Raw genomic sequence first — 19,347 nt, 5'->3', positions numbered from 1 at the left:
GAGGGGAGCGCGGCGGCAGGAGCAGCGAGGCCACGGGCGGGCGAGCGAGTGGTCGGGCGGGGAGCGCCAGCCCCCCTCCCGGCGCCATGGAGGCCAAGTCCTCGTCCAGCAGCGGCCGCCCCCCCGTGAAGGGCATCCTCAAGAACCCCTCCGGAGGCAGCGGCAGCGGCAGCGGCGGCGGCGCGGGCCTGGTGGCGGCGGCCCTGGCAGAGGCGTCCACCGCCAGGGCCAAGCCGGCCGCCGCCAAGCACGCCGCCGCCGCCGCCGCGGAGGCCCCGCTCGGAGGCGCCTACGACGTCGACGCCCAAGGGTGCGAGGCCGGGCGGGGGGGGGAGGCGGGGCGCAGCAGAGGGAAGGGCGCCGCTCCCGCCCTGGATCAGCTTCCCTTCGGGGCCCCCCAGGCCCACTCCCCGGGGCGGGGAGCCTCCTGGTCAGATCTCCTTGGTTGCTGCCTGGGGTCCTGGTTTGGGGGCTGCCCTTCGTCAAGGGGGGGGCGTGTGCGACCTCCTTTCATGATTGGAAGAGGCAGATCAGAGCGGTCATCTGTTCTTATTCCAGATGGGCGGGGTATAAATAATTTACTCGTATTATTATCATCCACCTTTTCTCCAAAGACCTCAAGGTGGTCTTTGCCCTTTCTCCCTCTTCATCTTGTCCTTTCAACAGCCCTGTCGGGTTGGGGGGTTATAAGACCCACCCAGTGAGCTTTGTACCTGAGCAGGGGCTTTAAGGTGGGGTTGGATAGATCAAAAGGGTGAGTTGCCCTGCTCTCTAGGGAGAGGGAATAGGGTTTCTGGAGGAGAGAAGTGCTAATGTTTCTCTCCGTTCTAATTCCATTTCTTTCCTTTCTCGTGTTCTTTTAGTAAGAAGTCCCAGAAGTGGGATGAAATGAACATCCTAGCCACCTACCATCCCGCGGGCAAAGACTACGGCTTAATGAAGATCGATGAGCCAAGCACTCCCTACCACAGGTGAGCCAGTCAGGATGATTAAAAGAGAGGTTGCCCTTGTGCGCTTCGCCAGATAAAGGCACTTTTGATAGGCTAAACAGCAGCCTAGAGTGAAAAGATTGCATGGCGTGGCAGGCTTTATGTGTTGCAGGGGTTGCTTTTGATTAATTAGTGCACATTTGTGTGCATGATAGGCTTTTGGGAAGTGCAAGCTCCAATTATAAACTATATCTTTCAACAAATTTATATATCGAGGGAAAAGCCCTTCTACTCTGTTTAAAGAGGCCAATTACAGCATTTAATAGGTCTCTGAATATGACATAGTTGGATATCGCCTTGATTTTTGTAGATACCTTTGGTATCTTCAGCACAGGAGCTGATTTACACAAAAATACTTGAAATAAGGAGAGCTGGCATTTAAAGGAATCTCTTTTGGCACGCAAGTAGCTTGGTGCTGCTTCTTCAAGTGAGGCTGTAGCAGCAAGTTCTCTTCATGTCCTCTCTGTGTCTTACTTACCTTCGCAGCATGGCAGGAGATGACGAAGATGCAGGCAGCGATACAGAATGCAACGAAGCCGTCACTGCAGATGTGTTGGCAAAAAAGTAAGTGCTCCTGGGTGCAGGAAGGATTCTTTGGTTTTATGCTACATTTTAAATTTATATTTTTACCTGAACTTGCTTATTTCTTTGGGTGTGTTATGTTACTACTGTAACCTGTCCTGTGATCTTGGGAAATAGAGTGGGCTAAAAGTATTATGAAATAAAATAAATAACCCAATAAATCTGTGTAGGTTAGCAGCTGCAGCGCATGGCAAGGGGCCGAAGATCCTCGCTCAGCAGGAAGAGAGCAGCGAGGAAGAGGATGAGTCGGAGTTAACTCCTGAAGAACTTGGTAGGTCTTGCTTTGCCAGTTAGAGCCAAATGGTGCCTGTGGAATAGCTGAAATGTGTGAAGGGCTAGATAGTTTTTATTTTTCATATTTGCACAGATGTTGTGGTTTAAGTGGTGCTTATCCCTATCTATGTGTCGGGACGCGGGTGGCGCTGTGGGTAAAACCTCAGTGCCTAGGGCTTGCCGATCGCATGGTCAGCGGTTCGAATCCCCGCGGCGGGGTGAGCTCCCGTCGTTCGGTCCCAGCTCCTGCCCACCTAGCAGTTCGAAAGCACCCTTAAGTGCAAGTAGATAAATAGGTACCGCTTTATAGCGGGAAGGTAAACGGCGTTTCTGTGCGCTGCGCTGGTGCTGGCTCGCCAGAGCAGCTTCGTCACGCTGGCCACATGACCCGGAAGTGTCTCCGGACAGCGCTGGCCTTCGGCCTCTTAAGTGAGATGGGCGCACAACCCTAGAGTCGGACACGACTGGCCCGTATGGGCAGGGGTACCTTTACCTTTACCTTATCCCTATCTATAGATGGAAAGCTGAGGCAGAGGATGGTAATTTGCCTGTGACCATCCAGTGGAGCTGGGAGGTGGGATTGAAGCCCAAGGAACAGACTCTTGACTTTGGACCCCAATAATATAATAGGTATAACCTGTGAAAGAAAGATGCTTGGATTTGAAGGCACTCCTGGGGGTTGGATTCCGTTGAAACCAGTGTTGTTAATTGACTTAAGCCCTTTGCAGTGAGGGGCTCCTCTTTGAGTATGACTTAGCTGGAATAGAGCCCTTAAGTGGCAGGTAATGGCTGGGACCTTCTAACAAGTGGAGTTGGGTTGGGTTTTTTTTTTTTTAATATTTTTTAGTAAGGATTTTCTTGTTTTACAGAAGTGTAGTGCCTCGTATTTTTTCTTCTTCTTCCATGTAACATTTTTACAAATCCGTTTCATTTGTTGAGGCAATAGGGGGAGAAGAAAAAAGAAAGAAAAAAGAAAGGGGGGGTGGAGAGAGGGAAGATGGATGGGGGTGGGGTCGGGTGGCGGTGTTTCTATTATGTTTAATGTATGTAGAGTTTGGTGTCAGCGTTGCTTGTGTTGTTCACTTGTGTTCCTTTGGTGGTGAGAGAGGTTGGGGTTGGCCTAGGGTGTGATTGTTTGCTTGTGATTGGCTGTGGTGATCTTTGTTTTCGTGTGTGAGTGAGGTGTGTGTGTGTTTTGGATCAGGTTAGCCATATTGATTTGTATGCTGTTGGTGGATTATTGTAATTGTCCTGTTGGGTTGTGTATGTGATAAAGGGGAGTCATACCGGGGTGAAGGCGTCTTCTCCTGTTTGTCCCCGTGTCAGTTTCAGTTTATTAGTTAATTTTTCTAGTAGGGCTGTTTCCCATACTATTTGGTACCATTGGTCCATGCTTACTCCTGACAGGTCTCTCCAGTGTCTGGTTATGGTGTTTCTGGCTGCTGAGAGCAGGTGGGTTATAAGTTCTTTGTGGTGTAAATGGGCATTGTTGTCTTGGAAGATGTTTAGTAGGGCCAATTCTGGGGTGATGTCTATTACTTGCTTAGTTATTTTACATATTTCTTGTATGGCTGTTGTCCAGAATAGTTGAATTTTGGGACACTCCCACCACATGTGGAGGTATGTGCCTGTGGAGGTGCACCCTCTCCAGCATTTTGGTGAGGTTCCTGGGTGTATTAGCGCTAGTTTCCTTGGTGTTAGGTACCACCTGTAGGTGAGTTTCAGTGTGAGTTCTTTTCTTTTCGTTGATATGAATTTAAAGGGGGGTTTAGACCACATTCTGGTCCATTGAGTGGGGTTAATCTCATAGCCTATGTCATTCTCCCATTGTTTTTTGATTGCGTCTAGGGGATTTGCGGGGTTTTGGAGTAGTATTTTGTATATTGCGGATACCGTCCCTTTACCGTTTCCCTTTGTTGTTAGGAGGAGGTTTTCAAAGGTTATCAGGGGCCTAGTTGCTGCTGATTTTACTGTTGGGTTGTTTAAGAGGGCATGTAGTTTGTGTTGTGTTAACCAGGTCATTTGGGTGTCTTCTAGTTTGTCTTGTATTTCTTGTGTTGACAAGGGTTTGTTATTTTTATAAAAGTCTATTAGGCGATATAAGGCTTTGGTTCACCAGGTTTTTATGTGGAGGTTTTGTGCTGCATGGTGGAATAATGGGTGGTACGCCAGGGGGATTAGTGGGGATGGGGTTGGGGATAGTTTGCCTATTTGTGTTTTCCATGCTTTGAGCATGGTCTGTGTGTACCTGTTAAGTGTTGTGGGAATTTTCTTTAGTTTGTTTGGGAGGAGTGAGTATGTTGTGGTTCAGGTGTTTTCAATTGTGTCCCTCTCAAGTTGGGTTGGGTTAACAGGTAAAAGTTCATCCTCCTTAGATCTCTACCTCCCCATGGCATAATAAAGATGCTTGGTGACAGTTATGATTTTGGATGTTTTCCTTCCCCCTGAACTTTCCAACTAAATTTCTAAATTTCAGGCTCTTGGTGAGACACGGAGCTTTTTCCAAGTCAGCAGTTCTTTTGACTGCATAACATCATAGAGGAGGGAGAGAGCTGTGGTGGTGAATGAGCTGCCTTTTCCTTTAAGGCTAACTGCAGGGACCAGGGAACAAGTTGGAAAGAATGGTCGCTCTTTGACGGATCAGTTTGGGGGTCATGTTCTTGCCTCTTTTTGCAATTACATGCTGCAGTTCTTGTGTGTTCATACCACGGCTTTCTGAAAACTGCCCTTGAGAATAGCTGGCATTTTTGCTGGGTATCTCTTTTTTTTTGTACCCTTAAGCCTTCCCAGTTACCTACCCTTATGCCTGACTCCAGAGTAAAATGGCTGAGCTTGGGAGCTGCTTAGGTTGGTCTGTCTCCTCCTTCCTTTGACTTTACTAAGCAGAAAAATAAGCCACTGATTTCTCAGTGCGAAGGCCCAACAAAATAGACATTGGTGTGGTTCTTGCACAGACTGTGCATACACACTTGTGCAGGTGGATTTTGGCTGCTCAGGTGGAAATTCTGCTCCATTGCGGACCTGGAAAAATTCTAGTTGAGCACCCTGCAGAAGCTGGGAGGGGAAAATGTTCTGGAAGTTCTAGACTGACCAAAAACAAGTTCTGTTTGTGCTGCCTCCCTACCCACCCATAGCCTTTGGGATGAGGTCGGCTGTAACTCTCCTTAGGAAATGCACCCTAGGGAATGTGGTAAGTAATTCCAGTTGAACACATTTATGTACATTGTCTCCTGGCCAAATGCAATGCCTCTGCAGGATTTTTTTAAAACCTTCCTTTTGAAATTTTGATTTATTTTTTTGGGGATGGACCCCAGTTCTTGTAGTTCAGGGTCTTCATGGCAGCAGGCAGTGGCGGCAAGGTCTGCTGCAGCTTTAGCAGAGTGTGTAAAATGTGAAGCTGCAGGAGGTATTGCAATCGAAAAACAATGGCTGATGAGTAGGTCTACTGAATCTGTTTGTTCTCCGTGCAGAGAAGAAGAGGCAGTTTGAGATGAAAAGGAAGATCCACTACAATGAAGGCAAGAACATCAAGCTGGCCAGGCAGCTGATTGCGAAGGAGCTGCATGGTGACACAGCCAATGAAGAAGATGACGACGATGAATGTGATGATGAGGATGAAGACGATGAATGTGATGAAGAGATGCGGGACACAGTAGACCTTGGTGAGCCAGTTACTCCCAAAGTGCCTACAGTTTGTGCCGGTCAGAGAGCACTTCCCCATTAGTGTCGGCTCTGTGAGCCACAGAGTGGAGGGCATTTTGCAGGGCTGAGAATAGGTTTCAGATTCTTAGGTGCCAGGATGAAATCCCCAGGCAGGTTCCTAGGCAGCTGCTCTAGGGGTTTGGCAGCCTTGGCCATCTCCAGCCAAGTGTTTGCTTTGCATCGCTTGACAACTCTGGTATTTTCTTCAAAATGATATACAGTACCAGCTTGAAGTCTATAGCGTGCTGTCGGTTTCATGATTTTTGACCTGGCAATATGTGTTTGGTGAGACATTCATCAGGTAAACATCCTGATATACCAACAGATCACAATGTCTGAAATAAGGATGTAATTATGTAGAGGTGAACAGGGTAACGTCCTGGAAAGTGCTGCTTCTTAGCGGTCTAAAACTGACACAACTGATAGAACAGAACAACAGGGACAGAAGAAATTGTGAGAGAAGGGATGACTGGCTTCACATTTTTTACATGTTGCAATTTTTTTCATAGTGCGTGCGTACGTGCACACACACATTGTGATTCGCTATATATTGCCATGCTGAATATTATGAAACTGTTGACATAATGTGGACTTCAAACTGATTTTTGATGATGTTTCGATACATTGCCTCTCCCTAGTCTGTGAGTGAGTACGTTTGGCGCACTATACAAAAATCACAATGTGGGAAAAACCATGAAGCCAGCCCACACTTCCTTGGAAGTTTTCAAGCAGAAGTTGGATAGCCGTCTGTCATGGATGCCTTAGCCAAGCTTCCTGCATTGCAGGGTGTTGAAGTAAATGACCCTTGCGGTTTCTCCCCATTCTGTGACTCTCGCAATTCCTGCAGCCCCTGTTAAACTCTGCCAGCTCAGCTCTCCCCTGCCAGGGGGCAGCAGATCACAAGAGCAGGTGCTGGCAAAAATCACAATGTGGGAAAACCCCTGAAGCCAGCCAATGGCTCTACATAGCTCCATCCTTATTTCATCAGTATATTGCAATGTTTAACTGGTGATATATCACGATGTCGAAAACCAGATACTGCCCAGCCTTAACAGCCAGCTCTGCTTCCATTGGAGGGACTTGTTCCTATTTGCCTGCAGGGGCCGTTCTCCTTGAGGTAGAAATGGGAACTGTGGAGAGACAAAAATGGGCAGTGTGTTGCCATTCCTGTTTTTCCACTCCTTTTCCAGGTGGCTGGAAGGCAAGCCCTTCTAGGATTTGTGCAGCTGGGTGGAGCCCAAGCAGCCAGCACTGCCATGTCAGCAGACAGACTCAGTGTGTGTTTGCGTGAGAGAGAGAGAGAGAGAATTGGGCAGCAGCTGAGCTGGCCTGGAGGTTTGCGTTTGCACTCCTCACACAGCGTTCTGCATGCAGAGTGGCTCGTTCAGCTGCTGCTGAGCTGGTTTGGCCTTCCCTCTTTGCATGCCTCATTTACCCATCCGCCTTTATCCTCACATGAATAAATTGAATGCTTCTCTCGTAGATTTCAGAGGCTGCTTAGTGGCACTGATTTATTTATTTTTAGTTGGCTTCTGCTGTTGCTGGCCAAGTGGCTTCATTCACAAAGACACTTTGGAAGTAGCAGTGTTAGTGATGCCTGAACAGTTGGGTTTTGAGATTCTCCTCCCAGATGCAACCCAGATATTCTTCTATCCCATGATACACATATGAACTTCAGTTTCCAAGTTCTTTAGTTCTAAGTCTCACCTTTGACACCTGGGCTGGAAAAGGCATTGATAACAAAGGGAGCTTTGAAAAGAGTAAGCCAGACATAGGCAAACTGAGCCCTCCAGATGTTTTGGGACTACAGTTCCCATCACCCCGACCACTGGTCCTGTTAGCTGGGGATCATGGGAGTTGTAGTCTCAAGACATCTGGAGGGCCGAGTTTGCCTGTGCCTGGAATAAGCACATGCAGAGCAGCACTGTGGCAGAGACAGGCGATAGAGGAGAATCTGTGAGTTCTAGGAGAGAGTAGTGAGCCCAGGTGTGTGGTGGAATGGTTGAGGGAGCCCCAGGAAGAGAAGACACAGGTGATATGATAGCTGTTTTCTACTGTGAAGACATCCAAAAGGACCTCTCCAAACAGGCAAAATGGCAAATGCTGTTTGATATGAGGTTCATTCCATGCCAAATCAACTGGTGCCATGTTCTCTCACGGCTTAGATTTTCTTCATTTTTTTAATGTGTAGATACCTATGAGATAATCTCAAATAATTTTTAAAGATTTTTTGGTCCAAAATTGGGCGCAGATGAATTTTTTTGGAAAATTTGGTTTTTTGTGCGATTTAGGCTAATGTAATTTCTGTGTCAGTTTAAGAAAAACCTTTTTCGCTCATTTTTCAACCAATTGGGCTTATTTTGGTATCAAAATAAAGGTACTTGTGGTCTCTTTCAAAATAAGGTATAAAAATGGTACTAAGTGCCACAGAAAAGGGTCACCGACCATTCAAAGTGAATTTTTGTCATTTTATTTCTGGTGGGTTTGATAAGCCATAGCGTGCAAACCACAACTAACGTGTTTCATACTTTTGTTGTAGAATGGGCTAACCATGTACTTTTTATGTTTTAAAAATAAGGAGGGTGTTTTTTGTGGTTATAAAATAAATTGATTTTTAAGTAAATTGTTTGCACTTTTTTTGTACAGGTTTAAGGTCTCCTTGAGCCTGAAATAACTCACACATTCATGAGAATAGTTAAAATTGTACCCCCTTATGTTACAGTGTCATCTGATATATTTTTAAAATTAAGTTTTATTGATTACTTAATAAAAACAAAATACGTCTCAGAGCCTTTGTTCATTTTTTTGTGTAAAACACTTCTGCAATGATATGGTCAAATCTATTTTGTTTCTCATACGTGTAATATGGTAATGAAGGTGTGTGTGTGTGTGCATGTATATGTGACGATAGATAGATTGGATTTTACAATTTAATATTCAACCAAATAACACAATATAACATTTGTCATATTGCCCATTTAATCATTACACATTTAACTTCTTCATCTTTGGTTTCCCATTCTAACAATAAATTATACATTTTCTTCAGTATTTTAGTGTTATCCTCTACAATTTCTCTTTAAAATCTAGATAGAGCAGGGGTGTCAAACTCAAATTCATCGGGGGCCGCATCAGCAGTTTGGTCACCCTCAAAGGGCCGGTTGTATCTGTAGGACTATGTGTCCACTCTTTATTATCTCCCCACCCCAACCCATGTACAGTGGATCTAGCAACCTCATCCATAAAGTGCTGGCAAGGTGATACCGCTGTTCTGCAGTATTATATTTTTTGTTTGCATAGTCCTACAATGTGTTTTTAATCTTATAAAGCAAAAGTGTACACTCAGCATCTCTTAACCAACCCGCTTTTAATTGTAACCTGAGCATGCACCATGTTGCTGAAGAATACACATAATGCACAGGTGGTATCAGTCCAGCAATTTCCTACAAAGCCTCAGCAAATTGGAAACATAGGTGAAGGACGAACGAGAAACTGGCCAGTATTGCCCCCATGGACCTGCAGAGCACCTTCACTTATAGCCAGTTATGGCCATGTAAATCCGAGTTGCTAAATGGGAGATTAAAAGGGCACTCCGAGGAGCTTCCAATTTAGCAAAAAGACGCCCTCCTTTCTGCAATTGCGTTCCGCCAAAGGACAAAATGAACCTGCCCATTTTGCCGGGCACAGGGAACTTCAGCCCACCCCGCGTCTCTCGGATCCATTGGGATCGGGTACTTCATCCACCCGCAAGGGAGCTGGCCAAGGCAGAAGCAAGGCGCTCCCCGCCGCCCCGGCCAAGAGAGGCTTCCCCAGCCCTTGCAACCGGTCGGGCGGCTGCGGCGGCTGACCCACTCGCGGCTCCCCAAGGTCACTTGCCCGCCGCCGGTCCCGAAAAAAGGAAGGCTAAGCGGGTCTGCCAGCCCTGCCTCCTAAGAACCAAACCTGCTGCCCCTCCGTTCCGCTTTTGGTCTCTTCCGGGAGAAGCGGGAGGCGGAAATGCGACTCCTCACCAAGGCTCGCGCGCGTACTCCTCCATTTTGGCTCCTAGCTTCCGTACCTAACGCGCTCGCTCAGCCGGCTGCCGGCATGCGAGTCACGTGGGCCCCCACACCTCCGCTTCCCCGCGAGACTCCTCTGAGCGCAGCCATTGGTTGTCTGGCTTCCAGGAGCTGAGCCAATAGGAATGAGGAGAAGGGGGGAAAGAGAGCGACACACTGTAGGGGAAAAAAAGCAAGAATAAAAGGTGAAGGCTGTCGGCCGGCGGTGGCTACACGGGCCACATGACGAGGTCTGGCGGGCCGGATTTGGCCCGTGGGCCTTGTGTTTGACACCCGTGAGATAGAGTATAGCTAAATCATTTCTTTTTATCTTATTTAAAAACCCCATTTACTTGAAAATATTGCAACCAATCATTAACATGATCTCGAATCTCTTCAAAATCTTTCCATTTTAATTTCCCTTCTATTTCTATTAAAAGATCTCTATACGTAAGCCATTTTTCTCTCCTTTTTTTTAATTGATGTTGCTTCCGTTGGTGACAACTACCACAGAGTCTTTTGTTCTAATAAATCTTTATATCTTTCCCATACTTTTAAAAGTGATCTCCTGATTATGTGATTATGGAATATGCGCTTTCCCTTTATAATTCCACAGGTACGCATGGCATCCAAATCTGTTGTCATGTCCTTCAAGATCTAACAAATCTGTATTTTCCAATTTAAAACCTACTGGCTGTTGCTGGGGAAGGAGGGGGAGAGGCTCAGAGTGAGCATTGTCACAATGGTGTTTAGATGGAGCTGCTTGCCGGGCTCCGTATTTGCTGAATTAAAACCACCAAATAAGATTTCCTGCTTTTTCTTTGATCCTTGAAGCTGCCGGGGGAGAAGAGAATCCCTCAAGTCTGATACTTATTGCCTAAATCCTTTGGTTTCATTCACAAGAAACTTGTTGGATGTTTTTAAAGTACAAAAATAAATACATTTTTTCTTGCTGATTCAGAAAGGTCATATTGCATACAGTGGTTAAAACAGCATCATTGACCATACTACATTTATGGGAAACAAAATAGCTTTGACCATATCATTTCAGAAGTGTTTTACACAATAAAATGATCAAGGGCTCTGAGACATAGTTTGTTTTTATTAGATCCTGCAGGAAAAACAAAATCAATTGAACTCATTAATAACAACTATGGAAGTTCAAACAGCAATTACTGTATTTTTTGCTCTATAGGATGCACTTTTCCCCCTCCAAAAATGAAGGGGAAATGTGTGTGCATCCTATGGAGCGAATGCAGGCTCCTTGGCTTCAGCGATAGCAACGCGAAGCCTCCGAAGCGCAGAGAGAGAGCTTCCCCCGCGCTCTGGAGGCTTTGTATTGCTTTTGCTGAAGCTGCCTGAAGCCCCTGGAGCGCAGTGGGAACTCCCGCTGCACTCCGGGGGCTTCAGGTGGCTATCCGCAAGCTTTCAGAGTGCAGTAGGAGTTCCTGCTGCGCTCCAAAGGCTTGCGGATAGCTGCCTGAAGCCTGGAGAGCGAGAGGGGTCGGTGCACAGTGATCCCTCTTGCTTCGCTTCGCTGGAGAGGCGCTGTACAGTTTTCCCTCTCTGCGCAACGCCCCTTCAGCGAAGCGGGAGGAGAAATGGAAGGGGCTCCGTTTTTCCTGCCGCTTCGCTGAAGGGGCGCTGAGCAGAGAGGGGGAGAATTTTTTTTTTCCCTGTTCTCCCCCTCCTATGGTCCGGTGCATCCTATAGAGCGAAAAATACGGTAAACAGGGAAGGATTGGGAAGGCACCTGGACCAGACGGATTTACAGTAAAGTATTATAAAATATTAGGTGAACAATTGATATCCCTGTTAAGAGATGTTATGAACAATATATTGACAAAAGGACTGATCCCAAAGACATGGAAAGAAGCCTATATTACTTTGATTCCAAAACAAGGCACAGATTTATTGAGTGTAAAGAATTATAGACCAGTTTTGTTATTAAATAATGATTCACTTTGAATAGGCAAATTCCGGCCCTTCAAATGTTTGGGACTACAATTCCCATCATCCCTGACCACTGGTACTGTTAGCTAGGGATGATGGGAATTGTCCCAAACATCTGGAGGGCTGGAGTTTGCTTATACCTGGGCTAGGGATTTTTAGGAAAGGGATTAAGAATAAAACTGCCAAAATTGTTATGTCATTGCACAAATTTGTGGTGCAGTTTGGAATGTCGCCTCAAAAAGAATATTGTAGAGCTGGAAGAAGTTGAGATAAGGACAAGGGGGTGAAACAGCGAACCAGTGAGGAAAGGTGACAATATTTTTAGTTCAGAGGAAAGACAAGCAACAGGAAACATGATAGAGGTATAAAATTGGGACTAAAGAACATCTTTCACACAGCGCAGAGTCAAGTTATGGCATTCCCTCCCACAGGAAGCAGAGATGGGCGCAACTTGGGTGGCATTAAAAGAGGTTTAGAGAAAAGCTTGGCAAATCAGGCTCCCCCAGTGACCAACCACAGTGGCTGTGCTTCTGCCGCCTCTGCCAGAGGCAGACAGTCTCTCCGTACCAGCGGCTGGTGTTCCCTGGTGCGTTGCACTCATGTCCTGCTTGCGGGCATCCCTTAGGGGCAACTGGTTGGCCCCTTTGAGAACAGAGTTCTGCCCTTGGACTGGATCCTGCAGGGGGTTCTGCCATCACTTCAACCTCTGGAAGCATGCATAGGTCCTGGTCCGCCCCCATAATTTTATCATTTTGCAAGTGCACTGAAACAGTGCCTGCCCATCGTATTCTGGCCAGTCTGAAACACGTTTTGTGCCTATTTCTTGACTGAGGCGAGTTTTGTTTTTGTTTTGTTTTTTACTGTTGTCTTCTTTCTGACAGATTGGGACTGTTGAATAATATGTTAGCCATGACATTCAGAGTAGTAGGAATAAAGCAGATGAGAATCAAATCAAGGCCTAGTGAATCTTCCCACCAGAACCCCGAGGACGTCGTGCTGCTTAGCTGCTGGCCGTAATTCTGCGGATGATCTTTCTTGTGAAGCTGTGCAGTTCACAGAGCAAAGGAAGCTGAAGCATGCGCATTTCTGAACTTCCTGTGAGCCTGAGTCACTTAGAACTCCCTGTAGGATACTTCATCTCTCTTTTCAGCACAGTATTAGGGCAAGAGCAGGCCTTGAATCTTGATTCAGTTGAGGAGGGGTTGCAGTCCTTTCAACTGGGTCTTTGGGGGGGGGGTCCTTCTGTGTTTGTCTCCTTCATGCTGGCATGCCAGAATGGGTGGCCTACGTGCAGGAGGTTCTGGCTGCCCAGGCACCTGGTCTTCTCCCCCAGCAAGGCCCTGGGGTGCTTGTGAGTTGGGCTCCTTCCACTAAGCTCCCTGTGGCTTTCACTTGGTCTCCTACGATCTCCAGTTGCATGACCAGGGCTCCGTCTTTGCCCTTCCCACCACTGCAGAGCCCAATGAAGGGCTTCCCTCTAACATGCAGGCCTGTAGACTCATCTTTTCTCCAAGCAGAGGGGCAAGCCTGGGTTGAGTTGCCTGCTCTCAGTTGCTCACTTGCTGCCTTTGAATGGAGGGCTGGGTGTGGGGCTGAAGCCACCAACTGTGTACCGTGCTGAGGTTATTTTATCCTTGAGAACCAAGTCCAACAAAAATGGCATTGCTTTGGCACAACTGGTTGATCTGTGAGTGGCTGATCTCTCCCCTGCCCGGTCACCTGGTGCACTGCTGTTAGTCGAAGATGCTGCTCCCTTCCCTTTTGTCTCTTCAGCCACCTGCTTGACAGCTGTGGGTTATTTTTGTGTGTGTGTGTGTGTGTGTGTGTGTGTGTGCGCGCGTGTTTATATATGTATAGTTCTGCCTCTCCCTGTTCCTTCCTGCTTAGTCTTCTCTAGGGTAGATGTACCTCCTTGGCCAGCCTGTTCAAAAATGGTGCTAGACTTGGGGCTGGTCCAGTTCTTGCTGGGATTCTGTGTGGCAGATGCAGAATCCTGACCATGAGGTGTGGATGCCTCGGTCTCTTGTGCTTGGTTGCCCAAGTTGGATTTATTTCCCGGGTGGCTTCAGGCATGTAAAGAGAAGGTCACCTGGTATCCTTCCAGGCCTGCAGTCCGGGAGGGCAGCTTTTGTGACCTGAAAGGTGGTTGAAGCATGTGGGTGATGGACACTGGGGGTGGGACCCTTGCAGAGCTGCCCATAAAGCTGGTTGAGGGGTGTTTATGCAGGCCAAGCAATTGCTGTGTCTCATGTCAGAAACAATCACTGGTGGCTAAGAGGACTCTTGGCTTCTGCAGCCAGCGGAGATGACCCATGTGTTTGATGGACTCAGGTTGACCATTTGGAGTTTCACCCTGTCAAGATGAACAAGAATGATGCTGCATGCAGGCATCTGACCATCTGGCCTCTGCTCCTCTGAGGGTGAACGCTTGCCCCACAGATGAACAATCTTTTGTGATGCAAACTGCAGCTGGTGAGAAATTCCCTGTTTCTTTTTTTCTCTTTCCTACAGCACCTGATCCTAGCGACCCACTTGAGAAAATTGCACACAGCCTAGAAGAAGTCTGCTCAGGACTGTAGCTGATCCTGAAGCCACACCTTTGTATTTACTGCATTGCACACCTGCAGTTGTGACTCAAGTAACTGAGGAGCAGGTCGGCTCCCACTTAGTGTTGCCAAGTGTGGTGGGAGCCGGCGAGACTTTTCTCTTAGGCAGACGGAAAACTCTGCTGAGCTGGCTGATTCTTGTGCCTGGCAGCCACAGAGAAGACGGCTTCACGCATAAACAGCAGGATCACATGACGTACAATGCAGGTGACTTTGGCACATCCGTGTTGCTCCTCTTTATGGTTTTGAAACAATCAGTCACTTTGCTTTCTCCTATTCTATTTGGCAGGACCTTCTAGGACTTAAAGTGGCCACATGCCTGGTAGAAGGGCTTTGGCATTGATGTGCCAAACTTTACGACTAGAATAGATGAACCCTTACACTGAACCGCTTGACAATTGACAAGGTATTTTGAAAAGAAAAAAAAGGGATTGATTGATTGATTAATAGGCTTCTTTTTGTAGAATATTTCTTCTTGGTTGTTAATCTTGCTAGTCTGTATCTTGTTGCTGGAGGGGGAGAAAGAGGCCGAGAGGGAGGCGGCATTCATGCAGCCAGGAGCAAAATGAAGGAGAAACAGGGCTCTGCATTCCCTCCATGCTTCCCAGAGCTTCCTGCTGTTACGTGGGGGCTGTTCTGAGCCTGGAAATGGTGCTCCAGCCCTGCCAGGCTCTGCAACGCTCTCTGCTTCTGCTTGTGGGCTTGGCTGTGGAGTGTTGTCCTGTGGGCTTTTTCACCCTGAATCTCCATTGAACTGTGTGCCACCTTGTCAGCTGAGGCACCCCAGGGGCTGCCACACTTTCCCAAAGTTGGAGGGAAGTCAGCTTTGCTGGAAGATTCTCTGGCTCCCGTCTCCCTCTTTCTTCCTGTCCAGAGCGATAGGGTGGCCTGGTGAACTGTGCTGCCATGCAGCCCTAGTGAGGAGCCAGAGCAGCCACCTGTAAGTGGTTGTGGATGGAAGACCAGCCTTCGTGCTGGAGGCCCCAAGCAGTGGGGTCCTGGCTGATGGATGAAGGCAGGGGAGAAAGAGTCGGGGGTCTGGCTTGTTCCCTCTCTCCAGACTTGAGTAGAGAGACAATCCTGCTTTGGCTTTTCATTTCCTAATTTTGATCTAAATTCAATGTGTTGACCCAACTCCATATGACTCTATGGATCTGTTTTAAAGTGGCTTGTTTACTGTGTGACATCTGAACAACACATTGAAAGTTATAGTATTGCATTCCAGGGCCGTCTTAAAACATTAGGCTCTTTGTACCCTTACAAAAAAGATGTGTGTGTAGTCATTTAATATAGATAAAATGGGGAGGGGGCTGTTGAAACAAGCTTAACCTTTCCACAAAAGTCCAGGCTGTGTGGAATTGCATGTAAGTGTTACCACATCAGAGTCACTGTCTGGCTTCCCGTTTGCAGTTTAATTTTGATGTTTTAAGTAAAAGTGTAGTTTCTTTTGATTGCATTTTCCCATGAGAAGAACTTGTAGTGAATGTTCTGCTCTTTAAAGCAGATCTCCAGATGCTGGTTGCACTCCAGCTCCCAGCCCCACCCCTGCCGGCCCTATTCTGACAACATCATGGTGAAGTGACATTGACTTGTATCCCACTTGGTCCCAGTGAGCTACATCTCCAGGGCACCCACCCCCAGCCCCCTAGTTGGCTGGCTGAGATTGTGAGCCTCTGGGCAGGGATGTTGTCTGTTCTGTACAGCACTGACCCTAAATAAACAAGTCTAATACCACTGGCTTGCTTCCTCAAGCCATCCTGATTGCTTGTGAATCTCCCCCTTGGCCCTGGGGGAGTTTAGCCTGTTCTGCTGGCCCACCATCTGTGGAAACCTCCTTTGGACTTCAGGCTCCTCTGCAAAGAGAAATGCCTGCATTTGAGAGGAGGAGTTGACTGCATGATGCTGAGGCCAGAGTTGCCTGCCCTGCCCAGCCTCTCTGAGCCTTTGGGGCCCTTCGTCTTGCATGTGTTGATGGCCCTTTTCCTGCCAAGCTGCAGCATTTTAAAATACCAAATCAAGGTATATAAGCGTTATGAAGAGCAGAGGGGTTTCTGGGAGCTGGTGGCCTCTGACTTCCCCTGGGAATGTGCAGGAGGGATCCTTCCAAGAGAGCTCTGCATGAGTGCCGGTTCTTCACCAGGACATGGCAAGTGCAGGTGCCAGGGGAAGAACCTCCTCTCCTCGGGCGGGGGAGGGAGAGAAGCTGCTTTTCAGGCCCCACCCCCAGCGGCTGAATCTCTTGTGAACAGCCTCCTTTCTTTCCTTAGCATGCAGTCTTATAATCTGCCCAGACTACGATCCAAGTATAATTGATTAAGGTTAAGGCATTGATTCTATATGAATTTCTGAAGATTTTGTATCTTTCCCCCCCTTCAGCCAAGTTCAAAACATACAGTGTAACACTTCTAGGCAATTGAAACCAGAATGATTACATTTTATGAACCTCCGTCCATTGTCTGCCCAGCGGGCGGGAGGGGGCTCAATCTACCATGCAAAAGGCTGAGCTGCCTTCCCTGCCTAAGCATTGCAGTGATTCCCTGCCGATTGCACACTCCACAGTTTTGATAGGTCAGTCGTTACCCAGTCTTTGAAAATGCAGAGTTCATTCATCAAAGAATGGTATTTCATTGAAGCATGCATTTAATACAGTCGTACCTTGGACCCCGAACACCACAAACCTGGAAGTGAGTGTTCTAGTTTGCAAACGTTCTTTGGAACCTGAACGTCCAACGGGCTTCCATGGCTTCCGATTTGCTGCAGGAACTTCCTGCAGCCAATCAGAAGCCATGTTTTGGTTTCCGAACGGACTTCCAGAATGGATTCCGTTCAACTTCCAAGGTACAACCATAGTTGATTTCTCAAAAGAGGGAGGATTGGGGTTTTAGGGCTATGTCGCGTTTGTGCTTATGGTGTAAGGGAACGGTCAGGCTCATCCTCCTGACTTTAGCTCAAGGCCGTGGTGGGGACTTGGTACTACTTCTGGGGTGTCACAATCCTCCCCCTCCAGCTTTAACAATAGGTATTGGAAAACACCTGATGGGTGCTCTGATCTGCCCTGCACAGCACGTCTGCAGCTGGCTGGCTTTCTGGCTAGTTGTGTGGCATAGCAAAAGCAAGCTCCATCGACAAGCCTGCTTCTCCCTCCCCTGGCCTTGCAGGCTTTTCTTGGGAGAGGTGTGTGCTCACCCTGAGGGGACAAGCAAGCTGACAAGCACCAGGAGAGCAGCCACACACCTCCCATCTTCCTCAGCCAAGCCAGGTACACATCAGTTGTTGACTGCCCTTCCTGTGTTGAACCCACAAAGTCGAAAAGAGAACTCTCAGGGCAGCCTCTGGAGGGGCTGCTTCCTCCTCCCCTTTCTCTGCTGGAGGGACACCGCAAACGAAGGCGCAAAGAGTTGCCAGCAGTAGGTTCAGCTGTGGGATACCTTCGCCAGGCTCTTCCTGCTTCATTTGCTCACTGTCACTGCTCTATGCAATGTCAGAGTGTGTTTTGGGTTGTTTGGTATTTAGAATAAAGTTCTTAATTTAACTGTATGCGTTTTTGAATTTGTTCAGCTGCTGAGGCTGCAGCCAAAGGGGATGTTTCCTGTTGTTCTCCTTTGTGGGGCGGGGGGGGGGGAGAAGTTGGATCCTGGTGGACTTTGAACCAAACTCTCCAAAAAGGTGGAAAGAGGTTTCCCAACAGAGTGCCTAGAGCATGGTTAAAAAACCATGTTTAATTTTATTTTTTAAGATGAGAGGTCATAATATTGCAAGGTAAATAATGGAGGAGCCAACTGTCTTTTCTGAAGCAGAATCATGTATGGTAAGCTCTCAACCTACAAGGGGGTTACTTTCCAGGGATCAGGCCTGAAGCCAGAATTGCATATAGCCAAAACACATTGGGGTTTTTTTCTGGACTCCTGCCCCTTTTCTTTCTTTCTTTCTAATTGCCAAGTACGTAAAGCTGAACGTGCACAAATAAAATGTGTGTAAGTTGCAGTTTAACAATACAGTGGTACCTTTGTTTAAGAACAGCTTAGTTTATGAACAACTTGGATTAAGAATGCTGCAAACCTGGAAGTAGGTGTTTTGGTTTGTGAACTTTGCCTTGGAAGCAGAACATGTTCCGCTTCCTATTGAGTGTGTTCCTTTTGTAAATTTCCCTGCTGCTATGGGAAAGCACACCTTGGTTTAAGAACGCTTTGGTTTAAGAACTGACTTCCGGAACGGATTAAGTTCGTAAACCAAGGTACTACTATATATAAATCCTGGTCTGAAATAAACAAAATTCTTTCCCCAAAGCTTACAGAGTCTGCTGGTGGTGAATATTTGGGTCTTTGATGGCAAGGAGGGTTGGGGGGGCTTGCTATATAACGTTACACTATAGCTCCCCAAATCCCTTGCTGTCTGGGGCAGTTGGGAGTTCAACCATGGCTGGTGATTTGGGGTTGGAAAGGCAGGGGAAGGGATACATGAGAGCATGAGACTGCTGGCCAGTGGCCCATCAAGTCCAGCATCCTGTTCTCACAGCAGCCCTTAATAGGAAACCAGCCAGCAGGATCTGAGCACAAGAGGCACTCCCCCTTGCTGTGCTTTCCAGAAACCGACATTCAGAAGCACTGCTGGCCTCAAACTGCAAAGGAAGAGCAGAGCCGCTGTGCCTCAGAGCCGCCCATAGCCCTCCAGTAAAATGGTCTAATCTTCATCTTTTCAAGCCATTGAGGTTGGTGGCCTTGGCAGCCTCCTGTGGGAGGGAGTTCCGCAGTCCCACGTCCTGTTGTAATCTGGATTAATGGGTGGGAGGAGGGGGGCTTGTCTTTAGACCTGATGGGTTTGGTGGTTTCATTTTGCATTTCTTGTGTTGCTCAGCCGCCCAGCAGAATGGCGGCAGGATGGATTTAACAATGCTGATTCCCAGTGCTGGATTTATGTATAAGCTAAACAAGCTATAGCTTAGGGCCCCACTCTCTTGCCCCCCCCCAATATAAGATAAAAAAACAAATAAAACCTGCATCCAGCCACAGTGTTTTGTGTTGTGTCGGCCCCTAGGATGTAAGTCATGGGCCCTGCCTGCTAGCCTTTGCTCATTTCTATATATAGGGTGCCTACATTCTGCATGGACTGGTTGTCTGGCAACATGTGCAAATGGCGTTAGAGACCTATTACTGTAGGTCCATCCATTTGTTGTTGTTTAGTCGTTTAGTCGTGTCCGCCTCTTTG

The 19,347-nt window shown here is 47.4% G+C and overlaps 1 protein-coding gene across 2 annotated transcripts; it reads left to right on the top strand.

Moving 5' to 3' along the window:
* Positions 1-14,583, top strand: PPP1R2 (protein phosphatase 1 regulatory inhibitor subunit 2). Of its 2 annotated transcripts, none has more exons than XM_053390913.1 (6): positions 1-310; positions 864-971; positions 1,476-1,553; positions 1,742-1,842; positions 5,315-5,506; positions 12,418-12,487. In XM_053390913.1, exons 1-6 carry the CDS (start codon positions 87-89, stop codon positions 12,429-12,431), a joined length of 717 nt encoding a protein of 238 aa, XP_053246888.1. In that variant the 5' UTR covers positions 1-86; the 3' UTR covers positions 12,432-12,487. The 2 variants fall into 2 exon arrangements, with proteins under 2 accessions (XP_053246888.1, XP_053246887.1); XM_053390912.1 differs by lacking the exon at positions 12,418-12,487 and adding an exon at positions 14,048-14,583 and having other exon boundaries at positions 3-310.
* The last annotated feature ends 4,764 nt before the right edge of the window (positions 14,584-19,347 follow it).

This window comes from Podarcis raffonei, chromosome 5, assembly GCF_027172205.1.
Source record: "Podarcis raffonei isolate rPodRaf1 chromosome 5, rPodRaf1.pri, whole genome shotgun sequence".
NCBI lineage: Eukaryota > Metazoa > Chordata > Lepidosauria > Squamata > Lacertidae > Podarcis > Podarcis raffonei.
The sequence above is the reverse complement of the archived record's forward strand: the minus strand, read 5'-3'. Positions and strand labels throughout refer to the sequence as shown.

Bases quoted from the DNA above. Each gene is read 5' to 3' on its own strand.
- PPP1R2 (XM_053390912.1), top strand. From the start codon at position 87: ATGGAGGCCAAGTCCTCGTCCAGCAGCGGCCGCCCCCCCGTGAAGGGC. The intron at 972-1,475 runs GTGAGCCAGTCA...TTACCTTCGCAG, and splicing joins CCAAGCACTCCCTACCACAG to CATGGCAGGAGATGACGAAG. The intron at 1,843-5,314 runs GTAGGTCTTGCT...TTCTCCGTGCAG, and splicing joins GTTAACTCCTGAAGAACTTG to AGAAGAAGAGGCAGTTTGAG.